The 14,220-nt window shown below is 44.3% G+C and overlaps 1 protein-coding gene across 1 annotated transcript in view; it reads left to right on the top strand.

The window, feature by feature from the left end:
• The window catches only part of ap4e1 (adaptor related protein complex 4 subunit epsilon 1), a 72,302-nt gene extending 58,082 nt beyond the window's left edge, over positions 1 to 14,220 (top strand). Inside the window, exons 18-21 of the mRNA XM_078241352.1 lie at positions 3,229 to 3,831; positions 4,757 to 4,947; positions 7,764 to 7,924; positions 12,907 to 14,220. Coding sequence (XP_078097478.1) covers positions 3,229 to 3,831; positions 4,757 to 4,947; positions 7,764 to 7,924; positions 12,907 to 13,073 — 1,122 coding nt within the window. The 3' untranslated portion in view covers positions 13,074 to 14,220. The remainder of the gene's footprint in view (positions 1 to 3,228; positions 3,832 to 4,756; positions 4,948 to 7,763; positions 7,925 to 12,906) is intronic.

Genomic DNA, 14,220 nt, shown 5'->3' with positions numbered 1-14,220 from the left:
TCTTTGTGTTGTTGGAGCTGCACTTATCCAGGCAAGTGGAGAGTATTCCATCACACTGCTGACTTGTGCCTTGTAGATGGTGGACAGGTTTTGGGGGTCAGGTGAGTTACTTGCTGTAGGATTCTTAGCCTTTGACCTGCTCTGGTAGCCACAGTAAGTGGCTTGTTCAGTTTCTGGTCAATGGTAACCCCACAAGATGATGTTAGTGGGCTGAGCAATATGTGTGTATATTTGTGTGTACACGTATATCAGGGTGGTCAAACCTTCTGAACCTTAGGGCTGCATATGATCTGATTTTGATTTGATTATTTGTTGTCACGTGTATTGGGATATAGTGATAAGTATTGTTTCTTGCGCACTATACAGACAAAACATATCATTCATAGAGTACATAGGGGAGAAGGGGTGGCATGGCGCATAGATTGGGTGGCCTGGTGGCGCAGTGGTTAGCACTGCTGCCTCACAGCGCCAGGGACCCGGGTTCAATTCCCAGCTTGGGTCACTGTCTGTGCAGAGTTTGCACATTCTCCCCCTGTCTGCGTTGGTTTCCTTCGGGTGCTCCGGTTTCCTCCCACAGTCCGAAAGACGTGCTGGTTAGGTGCATTGGCCATGTTAAATTCTCCCTCAGTGTACCCGAACAGGCGCTGGAGTGTGGCGACTAGGGGATTTTCACAGTAACTTCATTGCAGTGTGAATGTAAGCCTACTTGTGACTAATAAATAAACTTTTAACTTTGAAAGGAGCGGATGCAGAATGTAGTGTTACAGTCATAGCGAGGGTGTAGAGAAAGATCAGTTTAATACCATTCAAAAGTCTGATGGCAACAGGGAAGAAGCTGTTCTTGAGTCGTTTGGTACGTGTCCTCAGACTTTTGTATTTTTTTCCCAACGCGGGCAACCTTTAGAGACATTTTTATTACAATTGCATGCACTTCTGTCAGGAAATAAGTTCAACAAGAATGTACGTGCAAATATAAAAATCTGAGTTTTATAGCACAGCAATTCATGTGTTGATAAACAAAATTGAGTCCGTGTGCCTGTGTCCCAGTACAGCAGATTCTTACATTTCTGTTTGCATGAAACTGTTTCCTCTGCTTCCAGGCCGAGGCCACGAAGTTGGTGGTCTAGCGGTGAGAGAGTCAGTTAGGGAGCCAGAGAAAATGGCACTGAGGCGTCACATGGCCCTCTGTAAGACCGGCAACAAACTATAAAAGGAATCTGGAAGGATTCATTAATCTCTACCCTCCTTCCTCCCGGTGTTGCTGCCTGCTCTCCAGTTGTCACCCTCCGTGAAGCCGTTTGGGGCCAAGGCTGCAGCCAGCTCTTTACCTCCGTTCAGTGCGTGACTTATTGGGTTTCAGAGCCCGAGGAATGAGCTGCGCTCTGCGTGTGTGTCAAAGAGCTGCATGTGCCTTGCGAGCTGTAGCTTGGCCACCCCCTGACACACATAGTTAACTATAAGAAAAACGAGGAAATTCAAGTGGAGTGGGGTCAGTATTTTGAGGGTCACGACCTAACGAAACGTGTGCGAAGTCTGTGTAAGCTGCTGAAATTTTAATGCAGCATCCAGTTTTGTCACTGGAGAGGGAATAGCTATTCCTGCACTATTATGGGACTAAATGGGAATCCTGAGCAGATTTACCTTTTGTTATGAGATTAGCCCCTTAGGAGGGAGTCACGGTGGCACAGTGGTTAGCACTGCTGCCTCACAGCGTCAGGGACCTCCGGCCTTGGGTGACTGTCTATTGTGGTGATGGACTCGAATGTTTTTACGAGTTTTGCGTAGGTTTCCACTGGGTGCTCCGGTTTCCTCCCGCAGTCCAAAAATGTGCAGGTTAAGTGCATTGGCTGTGCTCAATTGTCCTTTAGTGTCCCAAGATCTGAAGGTTAGAGGGGTAAAGGTGTGGAGTTATGGGGATAGGGCAGGGGGTGGGCCTGGGTAAGATGCTCTGTCGGAGAGTTGGTGCAGACTTGCTGGGCTGAATGGCCTCCTTCTGTACTGTAGGTATTCTATGGAAATCCAAGCAAGACTTGAATGAGAAGCATTTGCAGAGTCCAAATATTGGAGATGGTGCAAATGATCCAGTGAGGTGATTGTGATTGTTTTAAAGTTGATTTATTTATTGGTTTCACAAGTAGGCTTACATTAACAGTGCCATGAAGTTACTGTGAAAATCCCCTAGTCGCCACACTCCGGCGCCTGTTCGGGTACACTGAGGGAGAATTTAGCATGGCCAATGCACCTAACCACGTCTTTCGGACTGTGGGAGAAAACCGGAGCACCCGGAGGAAACCTACGCAGACACGGGAGAATGTGCAAATTCCACACTGACCCAAGCCGGCGCTGTGAGGCAGCAGTACTAACCACCGTATCGATTGTTTCTGTTATTTGAATAAATCTCCAAACTAATTTATTTCTCTAACCCTGTTGTCATAGTAACCAATTACTATACAAGATTTCATTTTGTTCACTACTCGTTTTACTTGGCGAATGGATACATATCACATAGTTGCGCATCATTTGCCATCTGTTCCAAAACTCTAGCAAATAATAAAAACTAAAGAGCAGTTATGCTCTTTAGCATAAGGGCGGCACGGTAGCACAGTAGGGCGGCACGGTAGCACAGTGAGGGCGGCACGGTAGCACAGTGGTTAGCACTGCTGCTTCACAGCTCCAGGGACCTGGGTTCGATTCCCGGTTGGGTCACTGTCTGTGTGGAGTTTGCACATTCTCCTCGTGTCTGCGTGGGTTTCCTCCGGGTGCTCCGGTTTCCTCCCACAGTCCAAAGATGTACGGGTTAGGTTGATTGGCCATGTTAAAATTGCCCCTTAGTGTCCTGGGGTGCGTAGGTTAGAGGGATTAGCGGGTAAAATATATGGGGATAGGGCCTGGGTGGGATTGTGGTCGGTGCAGACTCGATGGGCCGAATGGCCTCTTTCTGTACTGTAGGGTTTCTATGATTTCTATGATAATTTGAACATTATCCCTGTAGTTTCTACGAAATTATGCAACAGGAGAGTATTGCTAATTATCCCATTAAAGTTGCTGATAAATTATGAAACTGGCTTTTTGCTACTTTTGACTTGCCTTGAAACAAATGAGCATCATTGTCTTAGGGCACAGGAACTGTGTGTTAGTGTGCATTAACTCACCTGAATAAGAATAGTTGACTAATTCTGTTTAGCGAATTTAAGAAATACAACTTCTATATTTCTGCAATCTTTCTAGATGGGAAAAACTCAGAGCACTACTCAGAAGTTTCGGAGAAAATCCAAAATTGTTGAGGGGCAAAATAGCCATGAAAGGACGATGAGTGCACAGAAGGCAATTGTTCCACCTCTTGCTGAAATTCCAAGCCTCATGGATAATGTCCTAGAAAGGTGTAATCCCTTCCAAGAAAGTAAAGAAAACCTTTTAAGGAAAACCACATCCGATCCTCCAGATGTCTCCAGTGAGGAGCCTGCCAAAGAATCTGGTGAATCGTGGACTCCAAGTAACAACTTGCAGACAAGCAGAGCTGTGCCTTCATCAAAGGAATCTGTTTCAGGTCTATTCGCAGATGGAAATTTTGACATCGTACAGCCTGCAAACTGCAGCTCTGCCCTTGTGGCTCGTGAACCTATCTCCGGTTTGACTCCAAGTTTGCCCGTGGAATTAGCTGAGCATTCTCATTCAAAGTTTGAGCTTGTTTGTGCCAATGAAAATATAGCTTTGTTTTCCTGTAAAGTTTGGAAAGCGGACTGTCTGCTAATAATCCTGTTTTTCACTAACCGCAGCAGTATAGAAGTTACTAATGCAACAATCAACATTGCATTAACTGATGGATTGGAGGTAAATATAATCTGGCTTTGTTACCTGTAACTAAACAATTAAAATAAGGTAATTTGCTGAAATTAAATCTTGTTAGTTACAATGCTATCATTGAAAGGTAATTGGAATTAAATTTTAAGTATCAAAATTTGAACATTGAAGTTTATTTATTAGGCTTACATTAACTCTACTGTGAAATTCCCCTAGTTGCCACACTCCGGCGCCTATTCGGATCAATGCACCTAACCAGCACGTCTTTGGACTGTGGGAGGAAACCGGAGTACCCGGAGGAAACCCACACAGACACGGGGAGAACGTGCAAACTCCACAGAGGCAGTGACCCAAACGGGAATCGAACCCGGGTCTCTGGCGCTGTGACGCAGCAGTGCTAACCACTGTACCGCCTGTAATTAATTGGATTTATGCTAAACATTACTTTAAAAGGCAATCCTTAATACTGGGTCATGTGAAATTCTGAAATAAGAGCCACAAATTCTATCAGAGTAAGCTGCAGCTTTAGAACTTGGTCAACCATGCATTTGTGAAGTGAACCTTTGCACTTGTTCACATTTTATGACTTTTCCCTGGGATTTGCCCATCCCATTTGAGTTGTTTTTTCATTTTTTTTTTGTTGGTTTCTCTTGGCTGTCCCAAGCTCTCACCATTCCTCAGCTGACAGATGTGCTGCCTAATGGCTTCATGCTGGAAGTCTTTTGACTGATGTTGCGGGGTGGGGGGGGAGGGTTGGTGTTGTTTGTACTCCTCAGGCTCACTTGTGGTTGGATGGATTGACCACAACAAGGTTCATTTGCAAATCTACCCTCCCGTAACAACTCTGTTAGACCCCATCTTGCCTGATGCTATTTTTATTTTTTAAATGTGATAATGTGTATTTATAATTTCCACGTTAACAGCTCCACTTTCTAATGTCTTTATTACTGCACAGGCTTGTGAAAGCACAGACTTCCCTTTTCCACTGGTGGAATCCCTAACCACAGTCAGATGTCAGCTCTGTTTGCAGATGACAAAACCTTGTGCCCGGGTGCTACTTACAGGGTGTGTTATGTATCATCTAGAGTCTAGTCAGTGTACCCAGGAGGAATTTGCACTCGCTCTATTCTTAACCGATTTCATCAGGTACGAGACCAATCTGCAGCAAAAAGATTGTTTCTTAAAAATTGTTTCTTGCAGCAAAATGACTTAAAGTTTAAAGTTGATTTATTCGTGTCACAAGTAGGCTCACATTAACACTGCAATGAAGTTACTGTGAAAATCCCCTAGTCGCCACACTCCGGCGTCTGTTCGGGTACACTGAGGGAGAATTTAGCACGGCCAATGCACCCTAACCAGCACGTCTTTCGCACTGTGGGAGGAAACCAGAGCACCCGGAAGAAACCCACGCAGACACGGGGAGAATGTGCCAGACTCCGCACAGACAGTGACCCAAGCCGGGAATCGAACTCCGCTCTCTGGCGGTGTGAGGCAGCAGTGCTAACCACTGTGTCAGAATTGCTGCAGCTGTAAGAGTTTGTTCGATACACTTTTGAATGCCCTTTGCAGTTTTAAAAAAAAATGGATGTATTCTATTGGGATATTTACTGAAAGTGTTTCAGTGCAGAGTCATGGAATTGTTGTGGTGCAGAAGGAGGCCATTCAGCCCATCGTGTCCATACCCCTGCACATTGTTTCTATTCAAATAATGAGCTAATGCTCTCTTGAATGCCTCAATTGAACCTGCCTTCAGCACACTTCCAGGCAGTGCATTTCTCATTGTTGAAGTGGAATTGAAAATATTTGCTGGAAGTTATTCATGTTTCAGTTCGTCACTGTGGATGTTCTTGGCAGTTGGGCCTATGCTCATCATGACAGAGTATCTGTAACTGAAGGTTCGAAACCAACTGTCTGTTAAAAGTCCTGAATAAATTGAGCCTTAGTATCAAATTCCAGGTACATATGAGAATTAGCTTGCTATCATGTAGGTGGGGGTGGTAGGTAGCATTTGGCCCCTAATATCTGTTTCATGTTGCTCTAGAGCTCCTGTCACCATCCTTTGGAGAACACGGTTTATGAACTAAAATCTTTGGGCCCTGCCCTGTTTGTGAACAGAATTCCCACTCACCTGAAGAAGGGGCTTGGAGCTCCGAAAGCTTGCGTGGCTTTTGCTACCAAATAAACCTGTTGGATTTTAACCTGGTGTTGTTAAACTTCTTACTGCATTCAACCTAACCCACACATCTTTGGAGTGTGTGAGGAAACTCATGCAGACACGGGGAGAATGTGCAAACTCTACACAGACAGTGACCCGAGGCTGGAATCGAACCCGGGTCCCTGGCGCTGTGAGGCAGCAGTGCTAACCACTGCGCTACCGTTTTGCGGAATGATGTTCATTAAAGCCTCATCATTTTCTATTAGAGCGATGGACGTTAGCTTAAACTTCCATGTTTCTCCAAATGATGAACAAATTTTAGCCGTTTTGTTATGAGGAGATGGCACCTGGAGCCTTGGTGCTCCCACACAGTAAGAGGGCAAACAACTGAAGGAAGAATTATCTCGAACCGCATTGACACCTCATAACAGCCAGTTTCGGATGAAGATGGTTGACATGTTTGGACCATATCAGTCTGGTTATCTTTAAATGAGAACATTAATGCTCAGAGAAGTATCTACACTTATTCAGTGTCTTTTCACCCCTCGGGTCTGGACGGGGTGAATGCCGAGAGGTTGTTTCTCCTTGTGGCTGAGACGAGCATCAGAGGGCATAATCTCAGAGCAAGGTGTCACCCATTTAACACCAATGAGGAGGAATTTCTTCTCTGTGGATAGTGAACCTGTGGAATTTTTTAACAGAGGGCTGTAGAGGCTGGGTCATTAAGTATGTTCAAGGCTGAGATGGACATATTTTTAATCAGTAAGGAAATCAAGGGTTATGGAGATGAGGCGGGAAAGTGGAGTTGAGGATTATCATATCAGATAGGTCACAATCTCATTGAATGGTGGAGCAGACTCGATGGGCCAAATGGCCTGTCTTGTAAAAGCTTGCTCAGGTTACTTGAATGGCAATGTATCTTTTTTGATGAAAACTGCTCGATAAAGAAAAATGCAGGGCAGTATTTGCAAGGCAGTGAATTCCTTTGTGCCTCTTAGAATCATGTAACAAAGAAGGAGGCCGTTGTGTCATGCCAACTCTTTGATTAGTCCTGTTTCCCTGCTCTTTCTGTCTAAGGAGAAATTTCTTTTAAAAGTTTGTGAACAGATCCCCCTTTGCGCCCATGCTGGAGATGAATGTTATCCCATTCGGGGACAACGGTGGCACAGGGATTAGCACTGCTGCTTCACAGCACCAGAGACCCGGGTTCAATTCCGGCCTGTGTGGAGTTTGCACGTTCTCCCTGTGTCCGCGTGGGTTTCCTCCGGGTGCTCCGGTTTCCCCCCTCAGTCCAAAAATGTGCGAGTTAGGTGGATTCGCCATGCTAAATCCTCCCTCAGTGTATCCGAACAGGCGCCGGAGTGTGGCGACTAGGGGACTTTCACAGTAACTTCATTGCGGTTTTAATGTAAGCCTACACGTGACTAATAAATATATATTTGCCTTTTGGAGAGCCCAGAAAAAAGTGATAATTATGATCAGATATTTTCTTTGGAAAAGTTTGTTTACAAAGATGGGATAATATTTTCTTAGAAAAATTTGTTTCCCCGAACTTCCTTTCACTGCAGTCATAGGGAACGTTCTCTCTTCATAAGTAGATGCTGGGCAGCTGTCCAAATTGGATTTCTGATTGTTTAAATCTTACAACTGTTAATAACTGGATAAACTTAAGATGTTGCCCAATTATTTAGCAATGCACCGGTATTTTTCTGATTAAGTTAAATGTAATTTGACAAAATGTATAGCAAGAATGAATGTACTCGCTTGATGAGCGTTCTGGCTTCACTCACTTGTCTGTTTGTTCCAGGCCACTGAAATTATCCACTGAAGAGTTTGGGCACCTTTGGCTTTCACTTTCCAATGACGTGAAACAAAATCTAAGCTTTACATCTAATTCACCTGAAGCTTTAAATTTGGCACTTCGCACACTGCAGCAAGAACTGAAGTTGCATATTGTGGATATCATAGGTAAAGTTATTTGTTGCGTTTTTTAATTAGTGTCACAAGTAACTATTACATTAACGCTGCAATGAAGTTACTGTTAAAATCCCCCCACTCGCCTGTTCGGGTACGCTGAGGGAGAATTTAGCATGGCCAATCCACCTAATCAGCACGTCTTTCAGGCTGTGGGAGCAAATAGATGCAAACATGGGGAGACCATGCAGAGCTTCTTCCTTGTTGCCATCAGACTTTTGAACGGACCTACCTCACACTAAGTTGATTTTTTTTTCACCTTGGCTATACTTTTCACTGTGTATACGAATACACGTGACAATAATAAATCAAATTGACATAGTCAGTGACCCAAGCCGGGATCGAACCCGGGTCCCTGTCGCTCTGAGGCAGCCGTGCTAACCACTGTGCCACCCGTGCAGCAGCTTGAACTGAAAATGATGTACAAATTAGAACCAACATTGTGCATTAACCTGGCCTGAAAGCATTTCCTGTTGAAACATCGCCAGATTATTATTATTTCACTTCTGGTCAATTTTCTTTCCTTGATTCTTCTGCAAATGTTGATTCTTTGCTGGCGAACAATTCTGAAGGAAATGGTTGTCCTCTAATGCCATGTGTTCAGTGACCTTGGTTCATCTGACTGTTTGCTGCCTTGGTGACTTCAGGAGGGCATCACAAGAGCCATCCACATGTAGACTGAAAGTTTAAAATTGTACTTCACACTTTAAAGTGCCCCCAGGCATGTGCTACCGTGGGGCGGCACGGTGGCACAGTGGTTAGCACTGCTGCTTCACAGCTCCAGGGACCTGGGTTCGATTCCCGGCTCGGGTCACTGTCTGTGTGGAGTTTGCACATTCTCCTCGTGTCTGCGTGGGTTCCCTCCGGGTGCTCCGGTTTCCTCCCACAGTCCAAAGATGTGCGGGTTAGGTTGATTGGCCATGCTAAAAAAAAATTGCCCTTAGTGTCCTGGGATGTGTAGGTTAGAGGGATTAGTGGGTAAATATGTAGGGATATGGGGGTAGGGCCTGGGTGGGATTGTGGTCGGTGCAGACTCGATGGGCCGAATGGCCTCTTTCTGTGCTGTAGGGTTTCTAAGATTCTAAGAAATCTAGGAGGAATTTCCCTTGGAAACCCTGAATAGTTAATTCCGATTCATTTTAGAATACCTCGCAGCCTTTTTTTTTAAATCGGTAAAAGAATTTATGTTTGGGAGACTGGCCACTCCCAATATTGTGACATTTCTATCAATTGACTGACAATGGGCAGAGATACACCAGACTTATTATTAATCAAATTGGCATTTAAACCTGCATTTGTTTTTATTAGAAAAACCAGCTACGAACGTTTTAAATCACGTGCACGAAGAGTAAAGTTAATATGTTCACTCCTTTCTCCCCCCTCCTCTATCTTTCCTCCCCTTTTCCCTGTCTTCCCACCCACATTCTTTAAACAAAAACTAAATAGAAAGAAAGAAACGGCATGACAATTTAAAAGTATTTCTACCAGCTTTTTCCCAAATATTTGACTAGATCGTCCTGTTGATATGGGTACTTTTGGCACTGGCTAGTTGTTCTGTGGTGGGCAGTGGACTGCGCTGACCTTGTGTTTGCCATCAGCAATGGGCATATTCTGTTGTTGCCATTAACCTAAATTCTGCAGCTGCAACTTAGATACTTGGCCAGTAGATGTCAGCAGACTATCAAGGCACCACTGTTGGTTCAAAATTACTGCTTGCGAAAGAGATGACCATGTCTCGAGATCGAACCAGATCAATTCTAAGGAGGGCGATGTAGCATTTTTTAAAACTCATTTGGAAGTCTTCAGATGCTCAATTTTTGAATAACTTTCGCATCTGTTTCATTGTGGGTGCGTGCTACATATGTAGCGCGTAACTTTGTACACGCTCCCTCATTCGAAGAGGGGAAAGGAACTTTACATGCTAGCTGGTTGCCTTTCTGAGAGTGTTGACCTGTGCAAGCTCAATTAGCTTCTTAAAGTGCTTTACTGAACTTCACAAGGTCTCTTTTGATTATAGTTAGCACCACCTTATCTTGAAGATCTTAGCATTGGGGTTTGTGAAACTTGACATTCTCCGCTTATTATCCTGCAGCTTCCTTTTGTAAAGGAACATGATGCTATTGGGCCGTCAGTGCATTGGAGGATTGTGTATTTAACATGCTTATTGTGCTTATCGAAGTTTTACCTGACTTAATCAGGAACTTTGATTCCTTAAGCTGATCATAGAATCCTTACTGTGCAGAAGAAGGCCGTTCGGCCCATCAAGGCTGCACTGACAACAATCCGACCTTATCCACAGAACCCCATGTATTTACCCGGCTAGTCCCCCTGACAAGAGGCAATTTAGCATGGCTAATCAACCTAACCCGCACATCTTTGGACTAGTATTTATTTGATATTAGGAAACAAATACTTAGCGTGCTCTCAATTTGCTTTCTTTGCCTTCTGTTTCACTGGAGGCATTTATCCATTTCAAATATCCTTGTTCATCCTCAATAGAATAAGGTGGAAGTGAGTTTGATCTTGACATTTGACTACAAACCACAGCAACATATGCCTATGGCTATAAATGCTGCCTTCTGATCTCTAGAAATTAAAGGCTTCATTTGGAGGGCTCTCCCATTTTTAAACGATAGTGTGATGCCTCGTTTTTAGTTTGCAATACAAGACTACCTTCCACGAGGGTCAATGGCATGGTCTGTTTCATTGAAAAATTATTTCACCTCCTGGATTTAAAGGTGTCTTTTTTAACCTTCATTTATTGGTGGCACGGTAGTTAGCATTGCTGCCTCACAGCGCCAGGGACCCGGGTTCAATTCCCGTTTGGGTCACTGTCTGTGTGGAGTTTGCACGTTCTCCCCGTGTTTGTGTGGGTTTCCTCCGGGTGCTCCGGTTTCCTCCCACAGTCTGAAAGGCATGCTAGTTAGGTGCATTGACCCGAACAGGTGCCGGAATGTGGTGACTAAGGGAATTTCACAGTAACTTCATTGCATTGTTAATGTACGCCTTACTTGTGACTAATAAATTAACTTTAACTTTTACTTTATTTCTCTTTACTCAATCCCTGCCCCATCTCTGGCATTTATCTTTCTTTCACTTGGAGTGAATAGGATCCCAGGTTATGGGGAGAAAGCAGGATTAGGCTATAGAGTTGGATGGTCAGCCATGATCGTGATGAATGGTGGAGCAGGCTCGAAGGGCCGAATGGCCTCCTCCTTCTATCTTCTATGTTTCAGTTTTGTTTCTTTTGTATCAACATTTTGCTTTTTAAAATTCTCCTTTTTCCATTTATCTCTGTTCTTCCCCCTGCACTACCACTCACCTCTCCCCTTTTCTTTGTTTCATCTCCTATTTTCTTTCCAGTCTGCACAATCCCTGAAGGAAACAATGTGGAAATAAATGGGGATGCATGTGATAAGATGAAATAAAAATGACTTATTGCTGGTCCTAATGATCTGCTTTGCTGAGAATGGCTCCTCTGTGCCCATTTATCTGCTACAGTTGAATTGGTTTTGAATGGGGGGTGGTGGTGTGGCGAAGCACAGTGCTTTAAAAGAATGTAATAGAAATAGATAACATGCTTTTGTCTGAGGCTTTGTTCATTTATGATAACTAGACTTACCTTCCAGGCAGTACAGATGAAAACCCAGCCCTGGCCTCACCTGATCTTGTGTGTATACAGCAATCATGAGCTGAACTCTCGGCTGATTATTTTTTTTCATCCCTTCCAAGGCACGGTGGCACAGTGGTTGGCACTGCTGCCTCACAGGGGCCCAGGTTCAATTCCTGGCTTGAGTCACTGTCTGTGCGGAGTTTGCACGTTCTCCCCGTGGCTGCGTGGGTTTCATCCGGGTGCTCCGGTTTCCTCCCACAGCCCAAAAGACGTGCTGATTATGTGCTTGGCCATGCTAAATTCTCCCTCGGTGTACCCGAACAGGCGCCAGAGTGTGGCGACTAGGGGATTTTCACAGTAACTTCATTGCAGTGCTAATGTAAGCCTACTTGTGACACTAAGAAATAAACTTTTAAGTCCAGGGACGCTGAGGCCAATTATGGCATCCAACCATTGTCTCAGCTGATTGCCAACTCATCTCCAATCAGGAGTCTTGCTGTTCTGCATGGCTCAGTCCGGGACAATGGGTTTGACAGTGAGGACTGGAGAAGCCACCCTGATCTAGTACATTTGTGAAGTGTAGCTTGTTGACTGCGTTTTTAAAAGACAATTAGAACAAATGCACCATTGGCAATTAAGATGTTAACCATAATGAAAGAGTTAAAACTATCACCATCCCATCAGTCCAGGTGGAGGAGGTGGACTGTTGGAAAGTTTGCCACTTCAAACCACCTTCACGGCTTCCTTTTTTCACTTTTCATTCTTAGAGGGATATGGGCCAAACCCGGGCAATCGGGACTAGCTTAGTGGTTTTTTAAAAAAAAAGGGTGGCATGGACAAGTTGGGCCGAAGGGCCTGTTTCCATGCTGTAAACCTCTATGACTCTGAGTAGCCCAGTTCTGAGTTTCTAATTTAATATAGTTTTAACCAAAGTTTACATTTTATGATTTTTGTTTATCTACATTTGAGTTTTGGGAATAGAGTGGACGCGGGGCAAAATGATTTCTGATTAACCACATCGCGGAAAGGGCACAATTTATCCTCGCCTCGTGGCATGTTGTGGCCAGTCAGGTGTGAGTGAGTTTGTACTCTCTCCTGGAATGCTGTGGCATCTTCCTCGACACTGAGTATGTTGTAGCACAGAACTCTGACTTAGACAGGAATGTGTTGGAGTAGTCTCGGTTCAGATGCTGGCGAACACGATTCTACCGCAGACAACAAACAGCAGTTTGCGTTTGATGCTGTAAGGATAGCTGTAAAATAGGCATTGAAGAAAGCAAATGGTGACGCACACCGCGAATTGTTTTCACTGTGCTGGGTTCAAAGTATTTGTCCGAGTTGACATTTTTTCTTTTATCTGCAGGAGCAGAAGGGATTGCGGCATGTCAACTGCTTTCATCAACCTCCTGTTTACTCCACTGTCGATTCCATGCCGGGGTTTTATCAGTGTGGCTGCGATCAGGTTGCGGTGTCCTTCCAGACTGTTTGTTGTACGAATGCCAAAGGGTGATACGGAAAGTTCCACTTTAGCAAAAACCCCAAGCCAAAAATAAAGTCAGTCAACTTGCGTGAGTTCACTTGTGGCTTGCAGAGGTTGTTGAGTAGATTGGACTCGAGACGGCTGAGCTGTTTGATGCACGACGTCTTGTTAGAGATCAGTGGAGATTGGTTGTTCTAGAACACTAACACAACAAGCGCAGTGGTTAACCACATTGCCCTGAGCGAAAAAGCTTTGCAATGCTGAAAGCTACCTGAAGCAGCAGCTATTTACCCATTTTTGTGAGGTCTTTGATTTGTCTCCCTGGTGGTTCCTTTGAGAGATGTTTCACTCTGGTACAGTTTCCAAAGTATTTTTTTTAGGATGGAAATTCCAGTCGAGACTGACTTGTGTCGAAATGGAGCAGTGAAATTCTGCTAGAGGAAATTAGATAAAGCATTTCGCAACCAATTTTGAACACGTTGGGATTTGATGAAACAATGCAGTTTCCTACTTTTTTTGCAAAAACGCTGGGATTCTTGGAATACTGTAATGTGTTTACAGGCAAACTTAAAGTTCTCATTTTAGAGTTACACCAAAGTGCACGGCAATTTTTTCTGCCTGTGATGCAACTTGAAGTGAGTTATGTACTGGTTATCTGCTCAAATACCTGAAGTATTTTGTACACAATTTTTGCCGTTGTCTTGATTTTTTTTTTAATATTTAGAGCACAGAAGTGGTCAAACCTGCATCCTTTCTAACTGAACATATTGGATCTTAGTGGGCGGCACGGTGGCACAGCGGTTAGCACTGCTGCCTCACAGCATCAAGGACCCGGGTTTGATTCCCAGCTTGGGTCACTATCTGTGCGGAGTCTGCACGTTCTCCCCGTGTCCGCGTGGGTTTCCTCCGGGTGCTCCGGTTTCCTCCCACAGTCCAAAAGACGTGCTGGTTAGGTGCATTGGTCATGCTAAATTCTCCCTCAGTGTATCCGAACAGGCGCCGGAGTGTGGCGACTAGGGGATTTTCACAGTAACTTTCATTGCAGTGTTAATGTAACCTGACTTGTCACTAAGAAATGAACTTTACTTTTTATTTGCTATGGTTAGAAATAAAATACTGGAGTTGTAAAAGTATAACTCTGCACCAAGCAAAGGTTTTACTGCTACAGTGTTCAAACTCAACTCTATTTCATTACGA

Source organism: Mustelus asterias, chromosome 24 (genome assembly GCF_964213995.1).
Source record: "Mustelus asterias chromosome 24, sMusAst1.hap1.1, whole genome shotgun sequence".
Classification (NCBI taxonomy): domain Eukaryota; kingdom Metazoa; phylum Chordata; class Chondrichthyes; order Carcharhiniformes; family Triakidae; genus Mustelus; species Mustelus asterias.
Note: the sequence above shows the minus strand (reverse complement) of the source record. Positions and strands in the feature narration are given on the sequence as shown.